We start from the raw sequence: 21,613 nt of genomic DNA, 5'->3' as shown, positions 1-21,613 counted from the left end.
ATGTTATGTGCACACACATTACAAGTACATCCCTTCTGGTAGCCTGTTTTTTACGGACTTTTTGAATCACTCTGTATTATGTAAAATATATATATTTTAAAAAAATTAAAACGTATTTTGTCAGCAAATTTTGATCTTATTTATATTTTGAATCTGTCAGAATGAGAATCTTGTCACTTTTGATTAACAAACTTATCAATGAAGTAGCAATGGCATATATATAAACTTTATTAATTGTTATTTTTATTGAAATTTAGTATTGAAATTATTAAAAATGGCCAAAGGTATACGTGCTCTGTTAGATACAGTGATGCAGGCATTACCACAAGTAGGGAACCTTGGGCTTTTATTCTTTCTGCTATTTTTTATTTTTGCCGCTTTGGGAGTGGAATTGTTCGGTCGTCTTGGTAAATTTTATTCTTTCAAATTCTCAAATTCGTATCAATCTCAATAAAGGAAAACATTTGAAACATTATAAATTGTTTTACGTTGCAGAATGTACCGAAATATTTCCGTGTCAAGGTTTAGGTGAACACGCTCATTTTAGGAATTTTGGAATGGCTTTCCTCACTTTATTTCGTGTGGCCACAGGAGATAACTGGAATGGAATCATGAAGGTACCTTTTAACCTTTCTAACATATTAAATCACTGTCATTTACATACTTAACATAATTTAATAACTTTAACATACGCATATTTTTGTTATTCATACAATTAATTAAAATTTCATTTAAATTCTATTATTTTACATATGAATCTCTTGAAGTGTGATTCATTATTTATTTAAATATAATAAGTGATTTATTATTTATTATTCTTGAAATTATTTAATATTTTATTTGAATTTTATTACTTTAAAGTAATTTTTTTAGTGAATAATATAATATGAATAATATAAAAAAAACTTTTAAATATTGATGAATATTTTGATTTATTTGCTTTATTTTAAAGTTATAAAAGCAGTTTTAATTTAATTGATGTTATGCGACAAGTATTGAATATTTTATCTTTATATACGATAAAATACCCTAATATCTACTGAATATTTTAACTTTAAGTATTGTATTTAGAATTTTTCAGCATTTTACTAGAATAAATAAATATTTTCGGGGTTTTCTTTTAGAATTTTGTAAGTGAAGTTGATCGATAATAACTTACTTGAAAATTGCGTGTTTTTAATATAGACAAATCCAAGAAGTTGCCGTAGAAATTATCTACACGTAATAAAATTTAATTGCTCAAAAATCAGTTAACCGTGCTTTTATGTGTGTTCCAGCACACTTGTAAACGTGAATTGTGAATTGAGATTAGAACGAGTTTTTCTTTTTCAAAAGTGAAGAAACATGATAAAGATATAAGTGAAACCAGGGCAGAACAGAACTCTCATTTTTTTGGTCATTGGGTGGTTCAAATTAGCAGGAATTTCAAGAATTTCATAACAGACATACCGCGAGTGCCTGAACTGTCGAGGTCATTGTGAGCTGGTAACTACGTAAATTTAGCCTTTACAATGGTTAACTGACTTTCGGGAAACTTTATATATTTGAAAAATATATATTTTTATTAAATAATTCCTTAATTCATTCATTAACGAAACGTCACAACGTTAAACCACACTATATTTGTAATATATAACTGAATAAAAACGTAATTTTAATACCAGGTTAAGAAAAAATGTAAAGCTAAAAATTATAAATTAAAATTATAGAAATATTCTAAAAATTCTCAATTGATATACAAATTTGCTTTTTCCATTATATACTCCATTCGGCAATTCTTGCATTTTGTTAAATTGGCCATCAGAAAATCTGTAATTCATGAATGGTATTCATCACGAATTTATGCATAAATAATATTTTACATACTTATCATGGAATTTATATATATATATGTGAGTATTAGAATCTAAAAATCTTACTTTGAAATTTCTCAATGATAGGGTTTTCTATAAAGTATTAAAGATTCCCTCGATGTATAAAAATGTCTTAAATATTTTGTATAGAAGAAAAGGATTTTATCGCATTTTATAAATATTTCATTTATATTTTTCATAAATAGATTATATTATCTCTATGAGTTTATTTAATTTTTATTTTTTAAAACATACATACGTATGTATGTATGTTTCTGTGTGGGGGCACGATTGTGTTCACCCTTTTTGAAGCTTAATAACTTCTGTGCTTTTCGTCAAAAATTTATGAAATTTTACAGGGAGGTTTATGTATTAGGGGTGTTGAAACTGTTAAATTTTGGTAGCTAAAGGTCAAGGGAGTGAAGAGATAGAAGGGGTCATGCATCATATCTCGAGTAGGGTAGGACTAAATGAAGATTTTACGCGTTATTAGCATGTACAAATTTTTAAAAATAAAACTCATCTCTACCTGAAAATTAAGCTTTTTTTCCAATCTATAATAATTAATAATATAAATTTTTTAAAATAGAATATCATAATGGATTGTGCTACAAACAATTTTAACTTTTTATTGGTCGGAAAAGTTACGCAGTTTTCTTTATATTTTTACTTTTTTATTAAATTAATTTTTAAATCATTTAAAAAATAATATGTTTTTAAGTAACAATTGTAAATTTTATAATTATTTAATATTAAGCAAACAGAAATTTGATTTCTAAATATTTGATAACAAAACGAATATTTTTATTATTAAATGCAAAACTTTTAACGAAATTATAATTGATTTTTTTATAAAATAAAAGTAAAAAGTTACATTATATTAATTAAAAATTTAGAAAAATGCATAAAAATTCAAAGTAAAAATAAATATATAAAAATGTGTATTAAAATATTTATCGATTAATTAATTAAGGATAAAATTTTAATTGGCAAAATTTACAAAAATCATTATTTAAAAAAATTAAAAATTTTATAAATATTAAAAAACAGATAATTATTATAAAAACTAAGAAATTCGTATCATATTTTCTTTATTAAATCTTTTTATCTGTAATTAATTCATTAATAATAATTTTTAAATGTCAGAAGAATGTTTAAAAAGCATTTTTATTTAAATTTATTTCTAATTATTTTTCGAAAAATGTAATAAATATATTGTAAATTAAATTTATAAAAACAATTAATTTTTTTTTATTTTATAAAGTTAGAAAATCATTGCTTGTGAGAATGATTTGTATTGTTAATTCACATTTTATTTAATAAAAGAAAGTGTGGAAAATATATGTCATTCTATTACAAAATATTCGTTCAAACGATTATAAGTGCACGAAAATTGGTATATGAGATTCAATTTTTATTGTTTCGTAGTTTTTACTACTAAGAACAGTAAATTAAAATAAGTGTTAGTGAGTAATGCATATTAATTACTCGAAAAATAATAAACTTTAAGTATAAATGCGATTTTAGAGACTTCTGATGTAATTTAAGATTACTCCTCCGAATGCTACCTTTTGCAGAATTTTATATAAAAACTAATTGTGTGAAGTGAAAAATCTGAAAAATATATATGTGGTAGACTAAATATGTATCTTAGTGATAGAATAATTGAATTGACGTTGTTATGCCATTTAAAAATTTTATACACATTTTTATAGAAACTGACGCGATTTGAGCCTACTTTCCCCTTATGTAGGTACTGTATAGTGATAAAAATGTATCTGGATTAACTGTTTTCTGTAAGTTTTTTACCAAAATCGCACAACAGATGGAGCCACATACAATTTTATTTATTGTGATTATTAATAACATAAAAGTTATTTTTTAAATAAAATCTCATAACAGCCAGGAAAGTTATGCAACTCGTTGTTGAAAATGTTTTTCTAAGATATAACGTTCTGCTGTTTTAAACCATTCTTTATCTTAAAAGTAAATTTCGATTATATATATAATACATCCATATTAATAAAATTACCTTTTATTATTAATTTTAAATGAATTTAATTAAAATTTTAATAAAAGATAAAACTTTTGATTTCAGATAAAAATATCTTGTTTTCTATATTTTATCAAATAATAAATTTTACCAATTTAAAAAAAATATATATATTATATTGCATTTCGTTTAAATATTAAAAGGTAAATATATTTTTAAATACGTTCCTATCGTTTAAGCTATTTAAAATTTACTAAGATCTTCTAACTCCCTGAACCATATTCTCTTCTCTTTTGATGTTTATGAATAAAAATAAATATTTATTGCCCAAGGAAATAGTGTATAAAAATCAATTTTTTACAATAGAAAAGACTTGAATATAAAAAGATTTTTCTCTTTTTTATATACATATTTCTTTTCAAGTTATTTTCTGAATATTTAGTTATTAAACCACGTGATTCATCTAGTTGAAAGATATGAGTCCATTTTATATATACGCATTGACCCCGAAGCTACGTACAGACACACATACATACTCATGAAAGAATATTCTTAAACTGTTGCATTGTTCATTTTAATATTTTCATAACCTTAAAGCAATGTTGTAATTTAATAAAAGTTCTGTTTTATTATTATTATTATTATTATTTCTTTAAAAATCTCTCTCTCTCTTTCTCGGGATAATGAAGGAAAAAATAATTAATTCTTGATTAAAGGTTCGAGTTCAGCTCCAGATAGAATATTATTCGAAAATATTGTAAATTTATTTATTTTTCTCTATTAATAATTATTAAATGGTATATAACATGGAGGATTAAGTCAAAATTATGTAATATTTTTTTAAATGAATTAACCATATTAAAAATTGGCAGTATCATATATTTTACGTGCAATAATTAGTTTATTTTAAGTAATTAAATAAAAAAATTATTATTTATATGTTAAAATATTAAACAGCTAATCAAAATTAGGATAATTTGTGATGATTGCAGAATTTTGTATATAAAAATAATGCCAGAAAATAAGTTATCTTTCAAAATATTTTTTTAATTTTAATTTTATATTAGATTATAAAGAGTAATTTAATATATAAATTCAGTAATTTTAGGGGATTTAGAGTAGTTTAATATGTTTTTTAATGTTCAGACACATTTTAAACAAAAAATATACAAAATATTGTCTAAGTTTATATCATTTCCAATACAGAAACTACTACAATGAATTTTAAAACGTCAAGATTAAATATTTAAACAATTAATTTTTCTATTTAAAGTGTTAAATGTCAAACAAAATGTAAAAGATATTTAAATAATTGTATTGAAGAATATAAAATAACATATAAATATATATTACATGTTGATCATCTACTATTCTACTGAAATCATAATAATTTAATTAAATATATTCTTTATTTATTAAAGTTGTATATACATGTATATAAACATCACAGATTAATTCAGCTTATCTAAAAGTAGGTAAAAATCTTACTTTTAAAGGTGTATAAGTTATAAGAAAATTATTATACACGCAAATTTGGCATTACTTTATTCTACTTACTTTCATTAAATAGATGGCATGGATTAATACATAAAACTGTTTGAATCATGGTGTATCCTTTGACATTTTGTAACACGACAATTTCTAATATAGTTGATTCATTAAACACTTATTTTTTATTTAAAAAAAATCATTAAATAGCAAAGTTTCCCAATAACCAAATGTCACGAATTCCAGTAAATTTGTTCCGTTTTATAATTTTATTTTACAACTTTTTACATTTTAAATATAAATGCTACTAAATTTAGTAGAACAATTTATTTTATTAAAAATAAAAAAAATTAATGTTAAAACCATAAACTTTTATTAAAGTAAATGAAAGAATGAAAGTCTCTTGGACATCTTTAAAACATTTCTTTAAAATGTCTTCTTCTCTTTCAACTGAGCCGAAGTAAATTGATAGTGAAAGTATAAAGATTATTTCTTTTTATTACTGAAATCTTTTTAGAAAAGATAAATCAAAGTTTGCAGCCAATTGACACGATATGTAACTGAAGAAATTAAAAGTGTGGCCCAAAAGTCAATTAACCTTGTAAGTTCAACGTTGCTGTCTTGTTTAATTACTTAAATACTTAGAAAACTAATTTTAAAATATGATTTAAAAAACAAGATACAATACGAACGGTTAAGTAACTCGTACACTTTATACTTTACAAAGTTACGTGAATAACTTAGTGGTAAATTAATGTAAGAAAATAGAGAAGAAAGAAAGTCGAACTCTTCATACACTCTATTAAAACTTGTGACTAACATCCTGGATGCATGCATTCACGCGGCTCTATGCTTGTGTTAGTTTACTCAATTCACATTACTACATAATGCCATGATCACCATGACGACGTCAGATATTTTTATTTAATGCATTAAGATTATGCCTCAATGTAAACATATGAACTGATAATCTAATGATTTTATATGTTTACTTCCTCCAACTTTTCATATATATCAAAGAAATAAGTGTTAATAGCAACCAATTTTTTAATATATAAAAATAGATATAGTAATCGTAAAAGCCTTAACTATATTGCTATATAAGCAGAAACGTACAGACGTGAAGAAAAGCACACAAGCTAGTCCTAATTTGCATACACATATAATACAGTATCTTTTGTTTAATTTTGTAGAATTTATTTTAATTCATAAATTATTCGTAAAATGTTAATATTCTAACTTTGTAAATGTTTCAAAATTCCTTTTTCTTCCATAATCTTTTTAATTTCATCATAATTTACTTCTTCGATAGGTATTTTAGATTTTGTTTTCAAGTATTGTTCATCGATAATTTCCGAACAATTTCCCTCCTGTAAATATACAAATATNTGGCATGGATTAATACATAAAACTGTTTGAATCATGGTGTATCCTTTGACATTTTGTAACACGACAATTTCTAATATAGTTGATTCATTAAACACTTATTTTTTATTTAAAAAAAATCATTAAATAGCAAAGTTTCCCAATAACCAAATGTCACGAATTCCAGTAAATTTGTTCCGTTTTATAATTTTATTTTACAACTTTTTACATTTTAAATATAAATGCTACTAAATTTAGTAGAACAATTTATTTTATTAAAAATAAAAAAAAAATTAATGTTAAAACCATAAACTTTTATTAAAGTAAATGAAAGAATGAAAGTCTCTTGGACATCTTTAAAACATTTCTTTAAAATGTCTTCTTCTCTTTCAACTGAGCCGAAGTAAATTGATAGTGAAAGTATAAAGATTATTTCTTTTTATTACTGAAATCTTTTTAGAAAAGATAAATCAAAGTTTGCAGCCAATTGACACGATATGTAACTGAAGAAATTAAAAGTGTGGCCCAAAAGTCAATTAACCTTGTAAGTTCAACGTTGCTGTCTTGTTTAATTACTTAAATACTTAGAAAACTAATTTTAAAATATGATTTAAAAAACAAGATACAATACGAACGGTTAAGTAACTCGTACACTTTATACTTTACAAAGTTACGTGAATAACTTAGTGGTAAATTAATGTAAGAAAATAGAGAAGAAAGAAAGTCGAACTCTTCATACACTCTATTAAAACTTGTGACTAACATCCTGGATGCATGCATTCACGCGGCTCTATGCTTGTGTTAGTTTACTCAATTCACATTACTACATAATGCCATGATCACCATGACGACGTCAGATATTTTTATTTAATGCATTAAGATTATGCCTCAATGTAAACATATGAACTGATAATCTAATGATTTTATATGTTTACTTCCTCCAACTTTTCATATATATCAAAGAAATAAGTGTTAATAGCAACCAATTTTTTAATATATAAAAATAGATATAGTAATCGTAAAAGCCTTAACTATATTGCTATATAAGCAGAAACGTACAGACGTGAAGAAAAGCACACAAGCTAGTCCTAATTTGCATACACATATAATACAGTATCTTTTGTTTAATTTTGTAGAATTTATTTTAATTCATAAATAGATATAATAAGATATTTACAGATTTTTACAGTTAATTATTATTATGTTTTTTATTAATTATCCCTGTATTCATTCCTAAAATTTTACTTAAAAATCTATACTGTTACAAGACATACATACTTTACACACCGGTCATTTTGAAAAGAACAAAGGAAAGTCTGATCTATTGTTATGCAGAGTGATTCAAAAGTCTCGATATACAAGTAAGGAGTTCATTTTATTATATTGTATAGTGGAACCTCCATTAACGGACACTTCTGAATAGCTGACACCTCTACTTAACGAATAGTTTTAGAATCCACAGACCCTTTTAATAGGACATCTTTTATATTTACCTCTAAATAGCAGGCAAACTTCTTGATTATGGTGTCCGCTATTCGAAGGTTATACTGTATTTTCAGTCACAGAATGTGATCTAGTGAACGCCATATAATTGAATGCATGTTTGATGTTATGTGCACACACATTACAAGTACATCCCTTCTGGTAGCCTGTTTTTTTACGGACTTTTTGAATCACTCTGTATTATGTAAAATATATATATTTAAAAAAAATTAAAACGTATTTTGTCAGCAAATTTTGATCTTATTTATATTTTGAATCTGTCAGAATGAGAATCTTGTCACTTTTGATTAACAAACTTATCAATGAAGTAGCAATGGCACCATCATTTAAATTATTCTTTTAATTATTACTAATATTAAATTACGTATTAATGCATTAATATTCGTTAAAAATATAACATCCACTTGCGTTTTTTTATATAAAATCGTCATTATAAATACATGTAGATGATGATTCCATTTTGCCACATCCAGATGATGATAATTCAATATCTGGATGTGGCAACATGAAAGTCCATAGTTTTCTACAAATTATTTAAAAAATTGTGACGTGTATTTACGAATGGAATATTTCAAAAAGCATTCGTGAATATTTACGCATTTATGCTTTAAAATTATCATTAATTTGTATAAGCAACGTGGATTTAAATACAAATTCACGTAACTACAAAAAGAAAAATTAGTGATAAAATGGAAACAAAGCAGGAAAGAATTTGATTTTTGAGAATAATTTATCTAACTTTTAAGTTATTTAAATGTAATAAATTGAATTGTTTTTAAATATTAAATTATAAAATTTTCTGATGAATTTAATTTTAAATTAAATTCTATTTATTATTACATTTTAAAATTCTTCTTACTTGAATATTTCAATGTAAAACGTTCGTTAGTTAGATTTCAAATAAGATTTGGCAAGTAGAATAAATTTGTTTAAAGATAAATTCTAATAATTTGGTTTCATTCTGAATAAAATATAAGATTTTCTTAATTTAATTTTCTTTAATATTATATAGAAGATGATAAATAAATTTGATCAGAAAATTAAAAAGTTAGTTTCTATTTCTTTCAAAACATCTTTGACATGATATTTTATAATCTTAAATTCAATTTTTAATAATATTTTAACAAGAAAAATAAATTAATTTTCTGCATTTTTAAAGATAAATGATTTTCTGAAATTTATTGTTTAATTCAAAATATATAAACTTAATTATAATTAACTTTGATAAAATCATTATTTTTAGATATAAAACCATAAAGAAAATTACAGCGAAATATTAATATAATTTTTAATTATTATATTTAAAGTTTTCATATAAAAATAATTTTAGAATAATTAAAAATTTCAATATTTCATAATTATTATTTATTTATTCCTGCATGAACTGCATATTATTTAATAATTTCTATGGTAATCTATGTCAGAAAGTCCTACATATCAATTATTAAGGCAAGGATCAAGAGCACTTAGCAAATAAATTACTGTGATAAAAATATTCTAAATTGTTTAGTGTGACTTATAAGTGATTATACTCCTGCTCTACTTTTACTTATACTAAAAGTAAAGAGTTAATGGGTATTAATGGAGTATACAGTATATGATATTATAATTAATTGTCCAGTATACATCTCCTGATTATTATAGCACAGTTGAATACGGCGCCATGTTAGCATGATATCTTGCGCAAGTTGAGTGAACAGTTATCAGTGGTTGTTACCTTTAACTCTTTTGTTTTTGCATGTCTCCTGGTATGTATTTATCATTAACAACAGAAAGAACAAAATAATAATTAATAATAAAGAATAAGGTGATATAAGGAACATAAATTACAGGACAGCCTATAAGAGTTGTCATGATGTGATTAATTTAAACTAAATTATAAGAATTAGAATTTTAGTTTTGTAATTCTCCTAATGATGATTAAGTTATTCAATATTATAGAGGATAAACTAATCATCAGGATGTAGGTAATCCTACAGCATTTTCTTCTTTTCCAACTTTCTACATCATCATGAATGTTACGTATTAATTAAGATGACACGCTATTATCATCATTAAATTAATTTAAGGCGCATATTTTATTAAATTTATCATTAAGGTAATGATAATTTGATATAATAAAACTTAAAATAACGATTTAGGAATCTTTTTAAGTGTCAAGAATAAGATGTGCTACGCTAATTAAGGGATGGATGCTGTAGAGTAGTTTTGACACTAGACTGAAACGTTCTCTTCTAAATTATACTAAAAGAAGTTATTTAAAAATTTATTTATAATCTAAACAAATAGCTCAAACAATATATTTCCTATTTAACACAGGGGTTTATAAATAAATTATATATTAATGCGTATATTAAGTTGCATAGATTAATTTTTTATGATTTTTAAGTATTAAATTATTCAAGAAATTATACCAGATAAAAATGTTATTTTATATTAAAACCTTATTTTTATTACAAAAGAATTTAATTTGATGGTAGGTGTTTCAAATTATTTCCATTTTCGATGATTTCTCTCTCTGTTTTACATTCCTTTCTCTTCTTAATTAAACCTTTAATTTCCATTGACTAATGTTTTTCACTTCTGTACAACAATTCTTTTTTTAATTGTATGATAATTTAAGTTAATTTTGTATTCAACAGTACTTTTACTCCATTCATTTTTTTTATATGAAGTAGGAAGAAAAAAAATTCACTAGTTGGTTGATGTAGTTTCTTTCAACATTATATAATACTTTCACTCCACACAGGTTAATATATAAAGCTTCAGGCTGATAGCATTATTCCAGCAGCTTTCCATCTTTATCGGTAACAGGTTCGAGCTGAGATATATAGACGAATGGATTCCGATCGAGAATCGATCGAAAATTTTATGACAGAAGCTTCTCTGAAGCTACTTGCATGTACAGATACACTGACAAGAGTATATAACTGTATCTTTTGGATCCAAGATGTATTTTTTTCATTCATTTTCTCTCATTTAAAATGATCTGAATATAGGGTATAATTTCTGTAGTATTTAGTTAACTGTTTATTATACTTTTATGGGGTTTAATCGAATCAGTTTTGTATAAATTTATATAAAAATACCCTTAAGTATACTTTGGTCATGTTAATTTTAACATGTTTTATGATCAATGATGCCACTCGTTTAATTGTTTTACAAATAAAAATAAACTGTATAATTTCTTTATATTTGAAAATAATAAAATACAGGATGGCCTAAAAGTCAATACATTCCTATGTAAACGATAAATTACTGTCTTATTCAAATAATATTAATTAAAGTTATGAAGGGTATATATAATTCTACATATCTTTTAAAACTTGAAAATATATAGATTTAATTATGTTGTGTATAATACTGTATACAGTTATTTACCGAAAGTTTTATGAATTTAGTAATTTATATAATTCTGTAAAAATGCTTACATTATTTAACAGAGAATTTATGAAGTTATATTAACAGGGAGTAGACACTATTGCTTTTGTTTCGTGTGTTCTAGGTATACTTGTTAATATGTACAGTAAATTAAATTTGTTAAAGCATTTTAAAGTTTGTGTATTGAACAAGAGAAGCATCTCAAAGTCGTTGAATGATTTTTGGGCCTTTCTACATATTAATGTACTACTGTACATCTAATTGCAACTTTAGGAGTTAGATTTAACATAGCGTAAAACTGACAATAATATTTCAACGTGAGCATTGCTTGACATAAATTTTAAAATGTATTTTGAATATCAATCCTTGCAATTTCAATCAATCTGCATTTATAATTTGTCATTCGAAGCACGTTTCGTAACGCTGCCAAGTTTCTTGTGACTTACTTTTTTCTTAGAAGAAACCACAATTGATAAGACAAGTAACATGGTACTTGTCTTATCTATTGTGTCATTATATAAATTTTCTTTTTGCTTCCTTTTAAAGATCATTCTAAAGAATATCTCATATTTTTAAGATAATATATTAAACGTTTCTTTAATATAATGCGCTAAATTATCAAACAGTTGTAATTTGCGTTATAAAATACATTTTCTCTGTATATATTTATATAAATAGTTTTATATTATTCAATAAAATGTAATAAATCGATTACATTTATAACCCGTTGAACGTTAAATTAATTTACATTATTACAAAAAGATTCAAATCAATTCTAAGATGATGATTATTGTTATTGAAATCTTTTATTAAAAAACTTAATTTTTTCGTAGTTTATTATATATTGAATATATATATTTTTAGTAGAATAAAACAGTATTTAAGTCTCTTACCAAGATTCCAACAGTCACATTATTAAACTAAGGTTGCCTTGACGTTCATAGTAGAGCACAATGCATCAACCCCCACTGAAATGATGATGATGAGGCATTGACGTGAGGTAGCAGCTCATCAGAGAATCGAGAAGCAACCAAAACAAACTTTAATACAATACTTTCAATTACAATTACGATTAATTTTAAAGAATAATCGTCAACGTCAAAATAAACATTTCTTATATACATACATTTTGCATACATGTCACAGTCTTATTTAAAAATGATCACGCACGAATATACTCTGTTATACTATAGGCTAAGGATTTCCAACATGGATGATTTAGATCCCCTGGAGTCAATGGATTTCTGGAAAGTGGTCAATGGGGGGTCGAATAAAAACATCAGATACTTATTTTACTTTTTCTAGAAGTTTAGATTATTTTCAAATTCATTATCAAATTCATTTTCAAATTCAAATTCGTGGGAAATTCATTAAATGATTTAATAGTTTACTCAATGCATTATGCAAAATCTTGGGAAATAATATAAACATTTTAACGGGTCGCTCAAAATAATATTTTCTATATGAAGGTCAATGCAAGAAAAGGTTGGGAACCCCTGCTATACACCCATATTTATTAATAAGTTCTTTAAGATATAAAATAATTAAGAGGAATGATATGAAAAAGTACAGTATACAATAACTTCAACTTCAACTCCCTACGTAGAAAATATTAATTTTTCTTTAATTTAAATATATAAAGATGTATACAATTAAATGATATTTAATTAAAATTATCTTATTACTTACTTATTTATTTTTTCAGTATAAAATTTATAATAATAATTTTTTCATGACATTCTACTTCTCATTCGCTTCATAATTCATTACATATGAAACTTATTATAAATATAAATATCTCCACTTTCAATTCTTAAATTTAAAATATTGAATATAATAGATATTTTAAACTTAATAATAATTCTGAATAAAAGTAAAAAAATGTAACAGATAATTGATTTGACAGATAAGAAAAACTTTCTCGCATATTTAATAAAATTTAATAGAATTCAGCAAAAATTAATCGTGTGCAAACTAAACATAATTAATACCTAAAATAAATTATCAAATTTTAAGTTTAACATGTATTTAATAGATTATATTTGAGTTAAAGTAAAACTTAAAAGTTCTTCAGAAAAGTGTATTGTACTACAAACCACCTTCATCTAAGTCACTTCTATATGAAGTAATAAAGTAAATTATGCCAATTATTCCCAGATTATTTATGATTACGTTTTATAAATTAATATTATAATTTAAAACTCTCTTTTAAATTCATCCGCGAATTATAACTCTTTATATAATGGCATATTTTTCCATAAGATTATAAATTATCTGTTAAGAAAGTTAATTGTAATAAATGGAGTTGTGAAAAAAATTACATTTAAAATTTAGTAATTAAGCATTTTAATATTGTATTTTAAATTAATTTTGATATCAGGACGTAAAATTCTCAGGCAATTTTTTGCAAGAGTACAATAGAAGTGGAAATCCACTTTACGAACTTCCCACAACTATAAAATTTTATGAACATGGATAAAAATCATGAACATAGTAAACTTTGTCACATATGCAAAAGTACTCTCAAGTTCTCGTATGAAGAACTCATACTTGAACTCATTTTATATTATTAATGAATAGAATAAATTTAATTTCTTCATTTTTATCTTAATTCTTCATTATCCCATTTCTAAATTCAATATTCTAGGAAATCCGAGTCAAACTTTAGTAACAGAGTACAGTAACTGTATCCATACCGATGGATAGAACGAGTTTACTTTCATCATTTCTTATCATAATTTTATATTATTATTGCTCTAAATTTAATATTATTAAACGCCAGTAAATACTGTACAGGATAAATTTCTCTTTGTTTACAGGATACTCTTCGTGATAACTGTGACTCATCGAGTGACTGTATAAGAAATTGTTGCGTATCCCCGATCATTGCACCTTTGTACTTTGTTATCTTCGTTCTGATGGCTCAATTTGTTTTGGTAAACGTCGTAGTGGCCGTTCTAATGAAACATCTGGAAGAATCGCACAAACAGATGGACGATGATCTAGAAATGGATGTAGAAATTGAAAGAGAATTGGCAGCTGAAGCCGAAGCGAGACATAGAAAAGTAGAAATGTTTTTTTTTTTATGTTTAATAATGTTAAATGTTTAAAAAAAATTTTTAAATTTTATATTTTTCTCCTGAAATTTAGGCAGCGCGAGTGAGACAAAAAGAGAGAGGAATGCCACATCGCACATTAGTGAAAATGTCTTCTCTACCAGCCAATTTTACATTTACTTTTCAAGAAGACACGGTTGAACCGTCTTTGTTATCAGGTAATGCTAATTTTCTTTAAATTTCTACAAAATTTACTGATTTATTTACATACAATAATTAATAACATACGTTATTAAATTCGTATGTAATTAATTAAATGATATTCGCGAGCATTCTCCAAATTCTAGACTTATTTTCATTATAAGCTGGAAAGTAAGCATTATTATTTCTGTTTTCTTAAGATATTATTTATCACAGAATAAAGTGAGATAATTTCACGAATTTCGCTTTATTTTATAGCGGTTTCTATATAGATTCTCATTCTACAATAAGGGAATTTACAATAAGGGAATTTTACCTTTATCTTTAATGCTGTATTGTTCTTATAGAATAAGGAGAAATTCGTATTTTTATAAATTTCTTTACATTTTGCAATATAAATATAAAATATACAATTTTATTTTTATAAAAATATTTTTAATGATAAATTTTATACATTTTATAATAAAAAAACATTAAATTCATTATGGATATTTTCGAAATTAGAAGAAAATTTTACATTCTTACGCTCGGTTTCAATTCCTTATTCCTTTCTCACGTTCTTCAGTTTGTTTATCCGCTTTTTTACAGTAAAATTTATAACAATTGTCCGACTAAACCGGAATCAAATATATTTTATCTGTCTGATTTCTAGCTTTTTCTTTGAGTAGATATGCAGTTTACAGACTAAATTTTATATAAATCACTTGTCTAGTCTACTGAAAGTAAACTAAATTTTCACAGTAAATTAACTTTCAATTAAGCTCCATATGTTTCGTAAACAAATAAATTATTTATAATTTTAAGAGCATCTTTATTACTATTTATACTTTCGATTCTATATTTTAATTATTCATCAAGTACTGTATAAACGATTTTTATCGATACAATAATAAATATTTTTACACAGCCTTGTATTTCAAACTTGGCAATTTTTAGTATTGTATTCTAAGTGTTGTTTAATTTCTTTCAGAGAATCTTAATTTAGAATCTTCCTATTATTAAAACTGTCAAGTGACTTGAAATATTTTAAAGTAAATTTACAGATTTTCATGAAATATATTTAACGTGGATTTTTGAAGAATTCAATGTTATAATCACATAATTAATTACATAATTAGAAAAAATCTCTCTTTCAATTGATTATTTGGTGTTTTTACACCTCTGCAGTCTTTGTGTGACAATTTTTGTAATTTTGTTTTCTTAGAATTTTGCTTTCTAATGCATCTAGTTTGTGATTTTTGAAGCAACTGTTAGAATTTGTGAATATTTTATTCTCTACTCAATTTTCGCCACTTAGTGTTGTTTGAAATAGGAGAAACTTTATCAGTTTCCTATATTACCTAAAGGCACTGGTTGCTGAACTCACCAGAAGCTTAACGTGGGCGTGATTACCTTTCATCGCCATATTGGATTCTGATGCTTTTTTGTTAGCTTAACAGCATATTATAAATTAAGCAAAAGCAGGAATGGGAAGCTAGATATATGTGGTTTACACATATAATGATTAAATTTAACAATTTAAAATAAAAACATACTTACCCTCCGTTAAAATTTGCGAAATTTTCTAACAGATCACCTCAAAAACAACTCACGAATGAAGAAAAGAAACTACTACTAATGGCGATCAGCATGTAAATATGGATTTATAATGACATTTGCTACCTGACCATGACAATCACACATTTATAATTCCATGTTTCGAGATACTTAAATGAGAAGAATTGCACTCTGAGCGATATTGCCCAACATTCTCCTATATTGTTATTATGTTGGGTTTAGTGGGTTATACTCGATTGACACCCGTGGATGTGTACTATGCCGGACCAGAGTCAAGGCACAGCAACCAAAACAAGACAAAAATTAAATAAGTGTGTCAGTGTGTGTGTCTGTATTCAGGAATTCCCTAACAATATGGTATGTATTCAATATAGTGGCCTTCTGTAGTGTAATGTATGTGTTTCTATTCAATTGTAATGTGCCCAGGCTTTTGTGTAGTGTGTTTTGTGTACCTGTAGAGGAGAGAACGACAGGTACAATAGGCACCTTATCCATCCTCCACAGATACATTATTTCCTGGAGAGTTCTGTGTACTTGCTGATTTTTTCAGTGTGTTTTGTACATTGTGAGCGATGTCTGGTCTGTTATGGTAAATTGTTTTATCTGTGATTATGACTCTGTCTGTGTATTACGACAGAGTATTAATCACAGATTCACAGAGTATCATAGAGTATCATAGTAGTTAATCACAGAGTATCATAATCACAGATAATAATCACAGATAATCTGTGATTATGACTCTGTCGTAGTACATTTTGCGCGTGTTGTTTTCCAATACTGTCTGTAGGATGTATTTGTGGAATACTGTAGTTTGTGGATGTCTAATAATTTGTGTTTGTTTGCAAGCTCTATTATATTTGCTACTATTATGTCTATGTAAATAATCTGTCTGTGCCAAGAGCTCGCAACCAGAAGTGATGTATTTTATAGTTTCTGGCATGATGTGACATTTTCTGCATGTGTCATTTGTGAGTGTTGTATCTTTGAGTATGTGTTTGCTGTAGTTTTAGTATTTATGACCTGATCCTGTATGGCAATCACGAATCCTTCCGTCTTCCCAAAGAGGCATCCCCGAGCTAACCAGCTGTTTGACGTAGTTTTGTCGACAAAATCCTGAGCCAGGTCGTAGGGATGCCAGCCATGGAGTGCCTTTTGAACCCACGATTGCTTAATGGTGTCTATGCTTTTTATATGCTGTGTTATGTTCATGTGTTGTAGAATGACTAAATCTATGAGTAACTGTTCTTTGCATCCCCTGTGATTTCTACAGCAACCTTTTATTTGTTCCGTAAGAATGTCGTGTTCTCTAACATGTTTGTATATTTTGTTTGCGATACAGGCTGTCAATTTGTATAGTGTTAGAAGGCATGTGATTGGTCTGTATTGTGTGGGATCTGTGATAGTGTTGTTTTTAGGTTTCATGTAGGTGATGCCCTGAGTAAGAAATTTTGGCATGTCTTGTGGATTGATGATGATGTGTGTTAGGTGTTTAGCTAGTTCCTGGTGCCGTGATGTAACTTTTTTGTACCAGAAATTGTAAATATTGTCTACATCAGGTGTCTTCCAGTTGTATGTTCTGTTAACAGCATATTGGACATTGTGTACGTTTATTGCAGCACAGGGCATAATTGGTATATTGTGCAAGTTTTTGTTTTCCTCCTCGATCCAGCCTGCATCAGCATTGTGTGTGACAGCACTGGATCAAAAAGTTGACAGTTCTTCTTCTGTTGGTGTGCCACTGTGCTGTGTATCAGCGTTTGTTTTGGTAAAAATTTGAGTGTACAGGAGTTTTTCATTGTTCGTAAATAAGTTATTTGGTTGTTTTCATAGCATACATGTTTTGTATCGTTTGGCTGCGAGTTTTTGTTTTATTGTATTCTGTAATGTGTTTGTTGTGATGTTCATGTTTTGTGTGTGTTTTGATTTTCTTGAAAATGTTTTTGAGTTGTTTCTTTAATTTGGGTGTTACGTTGTTTTTAGTGTATTGTGTCAGCCTGCCTAATTGCTGTCTAATGTCAATTATTTGTGTTTTTATTCTTCTCTGCCAGATAGGCTTGTGATGGAATTGTGTTTTGCATGTATCTGTCTGCGATTGTACTTTCATTTCATGGTGTGTCGCTACTGTGGCTGCCCCAGCATAAACTAATGTATGAATGTCTGAGAGTGTAGAAATTAAATGAATGTAGTGTGGTAGTGAGCGTTTACATAATTTAGTGTTTTTCCTACCTTCTTTGACATGTTGATTTTTGGTATTCATGATCTTTGTGTGGAATCTGTACCTGTATATTTAGCGAGTGTTTCCTGAAATATAAATGAGAGCGTATTAACTAAATCTATATCTATATTATCAGTGGTGGATGAGGAAGTGTCTGTAGTATCACTAGTGGTAGTTGTTGTGTGTATGATATAATCAGTGCTTGTTGCTGGATTATCCTGATAGGTTACATGATCTTCATTATTGTTAAGTGTTCCTGTCTGTTGATGTATTTGATCAGCAACCTGTTGTTTGATAAGTTCGAGTGTTGTTTATGGGATAAGGTTTTTGTGTATAATTGTTCTTCTTTGATCGACAACCCTTTGTTCGGTGACAGTGAAGTGAGGATATTATTGTGTGAATCTATGGTGTAGTTGTTGTCTGTACGCTGTCATGTTTTGTTTCTACTCTTGTGATGGTGTAATTAGTACAAATGATAAACTCGTTTATTTCTATTGTCCATTTCATCCGTTGGCGTGGTTTTCCAGCCTTTTTGGTTTATGGTTGCATTGCCACAGAAACACCAAAGCTAGGTTCGTTCTTCACATCTGTTGAGGGCATTGCAGTAATCATGCTTGGGCCAGTGCTGCTTTCGCCACTGGTAACCAAGGGAGACTGTGGCCTATTTTTCGAACGTGAGCCTTTGCCTAATAATAATAAACAATTATTACATTATACTAATAATATTATTATTATTATTAATAAAATGCTGTCATATAATAATAATATTATTGCTGTTATTATATGACAACATTTTTATAAAAGTATAAATAATTTTCAAATAGCATAAAATTATTTGGTTTCTTTTTATTTTCCGAATGTTATATAACTGAGGAAAAGTATGGTAATCGATTAAATAATGACCCTTTGAGACTTTTACATTTTTGCACTCAGCGGACAAACAAATTCGGTTTTTTTTCCTGCATGTATGGATGTTAGTGTGTGTGAGAGTCCGCGATTTTGTTCACCCAATTCGAAGCTTAATAACGCTCGTTTCTTTTGTCGAAAATTTCAGAAATTTTGCAGTATGGTTTCAGTATTAGGGAAAATGTTTCTAGAAATTTTCAGGCAAATCGGACAATTGGCTCGGAAGATATTAAAAGGGTAAGGATCATATCTCCTGATCCAATCTGAAGACTTACAAAGATAATGGCAGCAATTGTTAGGTATGAAAACAAATAAAGACTTCCGGGAAAATCCAGCAACAACGTTGTCAGCTTTTACTTTTTGTAGGTTATAATAAGTTCTAAAGGTATCTTTTTATGTTTTATAAAATAAATTCCTGACTAAAGAAGCAACATGCTAAATAATGATTAATACCCAAAAATTTTATATTTCACTTTCAAAATTAGTAGTAATAGCGATATATTCTGAAAATTTCACTGTACTTAAATTCGCTTTATATTTAAAGTATACAGGAAATCAAAAAAATGATTAGATTTATGGTGTAATATTATCAAATATTGGCATAAATTACAAAGGGAAAACGTTTAGAGAATTTGGATAGAATGAATAAACAGGAGACGAATTTATTATTCGAATAGATTTGCTCGGATTATTTACACGTCAACAGAACTCGTTAGAACCCGGATGCATTCTCACACTAACTTAAATACATCACTTGGGATTATTAGTTTTTTTTTTTTTTAATATTTTAACAAGTACGTTCTATGTTTAATTTGACATCTGACTCCCATACCAACTACAAATATCCGATTTTCTTGGAATTAATTTATGTTTCGTAGAAATTCCTCCAGATCATTGCAGATGTCCTTTGCCTTAAATTAACAAAGAAGATTGTTATTCGTAAAGGATCAATTCTACTCTTTCAGCTGTATCTTGAGACTATCCCATAAAATTTTCACAATGTATTAGTTATTAAATCGTGAATTTAAAAGCAGATCATTAAATGATTTTAGTTTTCTAGCTGTTGTATATAAAAGAGGGAAAATATGGAGACCAGTCAAAAAATAACCCCCCCCGATCTTTACGGTTTCGGCGAGAAATGGAAAAACGATGGATTTTTTTTCTGTATGTATGGATGTTAGTATTCGTGGGGGGCACGATTTTGTTCACCCACTTTGAAGCTTAGCCTGTGCGTTTTGTCGAAAATTTTTGAAATGTGTCAAGGGGTTTGTGTACTAATTCTGTTAAATTTTCGTAATTAAAGGTCAAAGGGGTGGAAAATGGAAGGGGTCACTTGTCATGTCTGGAATGGGGTCGGATTAATGAAGATGTCATTATTAGCACTTCTAAAATTTTATAGAACTTACCTTTACCCTCAAAATTAAGATATTTGACATTTTAAAACACTTAATAAAATAAAAAGTTTTTAAAATATAATTTTACAATAGATGGCATCACACACAATTATAAAGTTGGCTGGGAAAGTTACGCAACTCGTTGGATATTTTTATTCTTAAATGTTAATTTCTATGACAAATATTGCTTCTGGATTTAGATTTTTTAAGTAATTACCTCAAACCAAATAAATTAATCTGATTCTTATAGTATTAATATAAATGATAAAATTAATTAAATGATATTAACAATATCAATTTAACCATTAGTTCTTAATGTAATATCTGTTATGTTCTGTAGAATTATAGAGAAAATATTTTAGAAAAGATGCTGGAAATCTTCAAATCCATTATATTCGTTTGCATTCGTGTTATATATGAAAGATATTATATTTAGTATTGATTATATATGATCTCAGCATTGGGAATTCAGCTTGAAACTTCATAAACTGGGATGTTTAATGGATGTTTTGGTCTGTATGTCTCAGTCGTATAGCCTAAAGATTTGTGAATTCGACCAATCTGTAAGAGTTTAATATATAATATTCAAATACTACATGCTATTAATTGCTACGTGTCACTACTGTGACTGCCCCAGCATAAACTAATGTATGAATGTCTGAGAGTGTAAAAATTGAATGAATGTAGTTGTTTGGTAGTAA

The 21,613-nt window shown here is 26.7% G+C and overlaps 1 protein-coding gene across 1 annotated transcript in view; it reads left to right on the top strand.

Annotated features, from left to right (window-relative positions):
* The window catches only part of LOC111637117 (voltage-dependent T-type calcium channel subunit alpha-1H-like), a 133,243-nt gene that overhangs the window by 105,424 nt on the left and 6,206 nt on the right, over positions 1–21,613 (top strand). Inside the window, exons 25-28 of the mRNA XM_023382535.1 lie at positions 258–407; positions 496–617; positions 14,403–14,648; positions 14,734–14,857. Of these exons, the coding sequence (XP_023238303.1) occupies positions 258–407; positions 496–617; positions 14,403–14,648; positions 14,734–14,857 (642 nt within the window). The remainder of the gene's footprint in view (positions 1–257; positions 408–495; positions 618–14,402; positions 14,649–14,733; positions 14,858–21,613) is intronic.

The sequence above is a fragment of the Centruroides sculpturatus genome, unplaced genomic scaffold (assembly GCF_000671375.1).
Source record: "Centruroides sculpturatus isolate CEXI.00-Female unplaced genomic scaffold, Cexi_2.0 scaffold1155, whole genome shotgun sequence".
In the NCBI taxonomy this organism is placed as follows: Eukaryota; Metazoa; Arthropoda; class Arachnida; order Scorpiones; family Buthidae; genus Centruroides; species Centruroides sculpturatus.
Note: the sequence above shows the minus strand (reverse complement) of the source record. Positions and strands in the feature narration are given on the sequence as shown.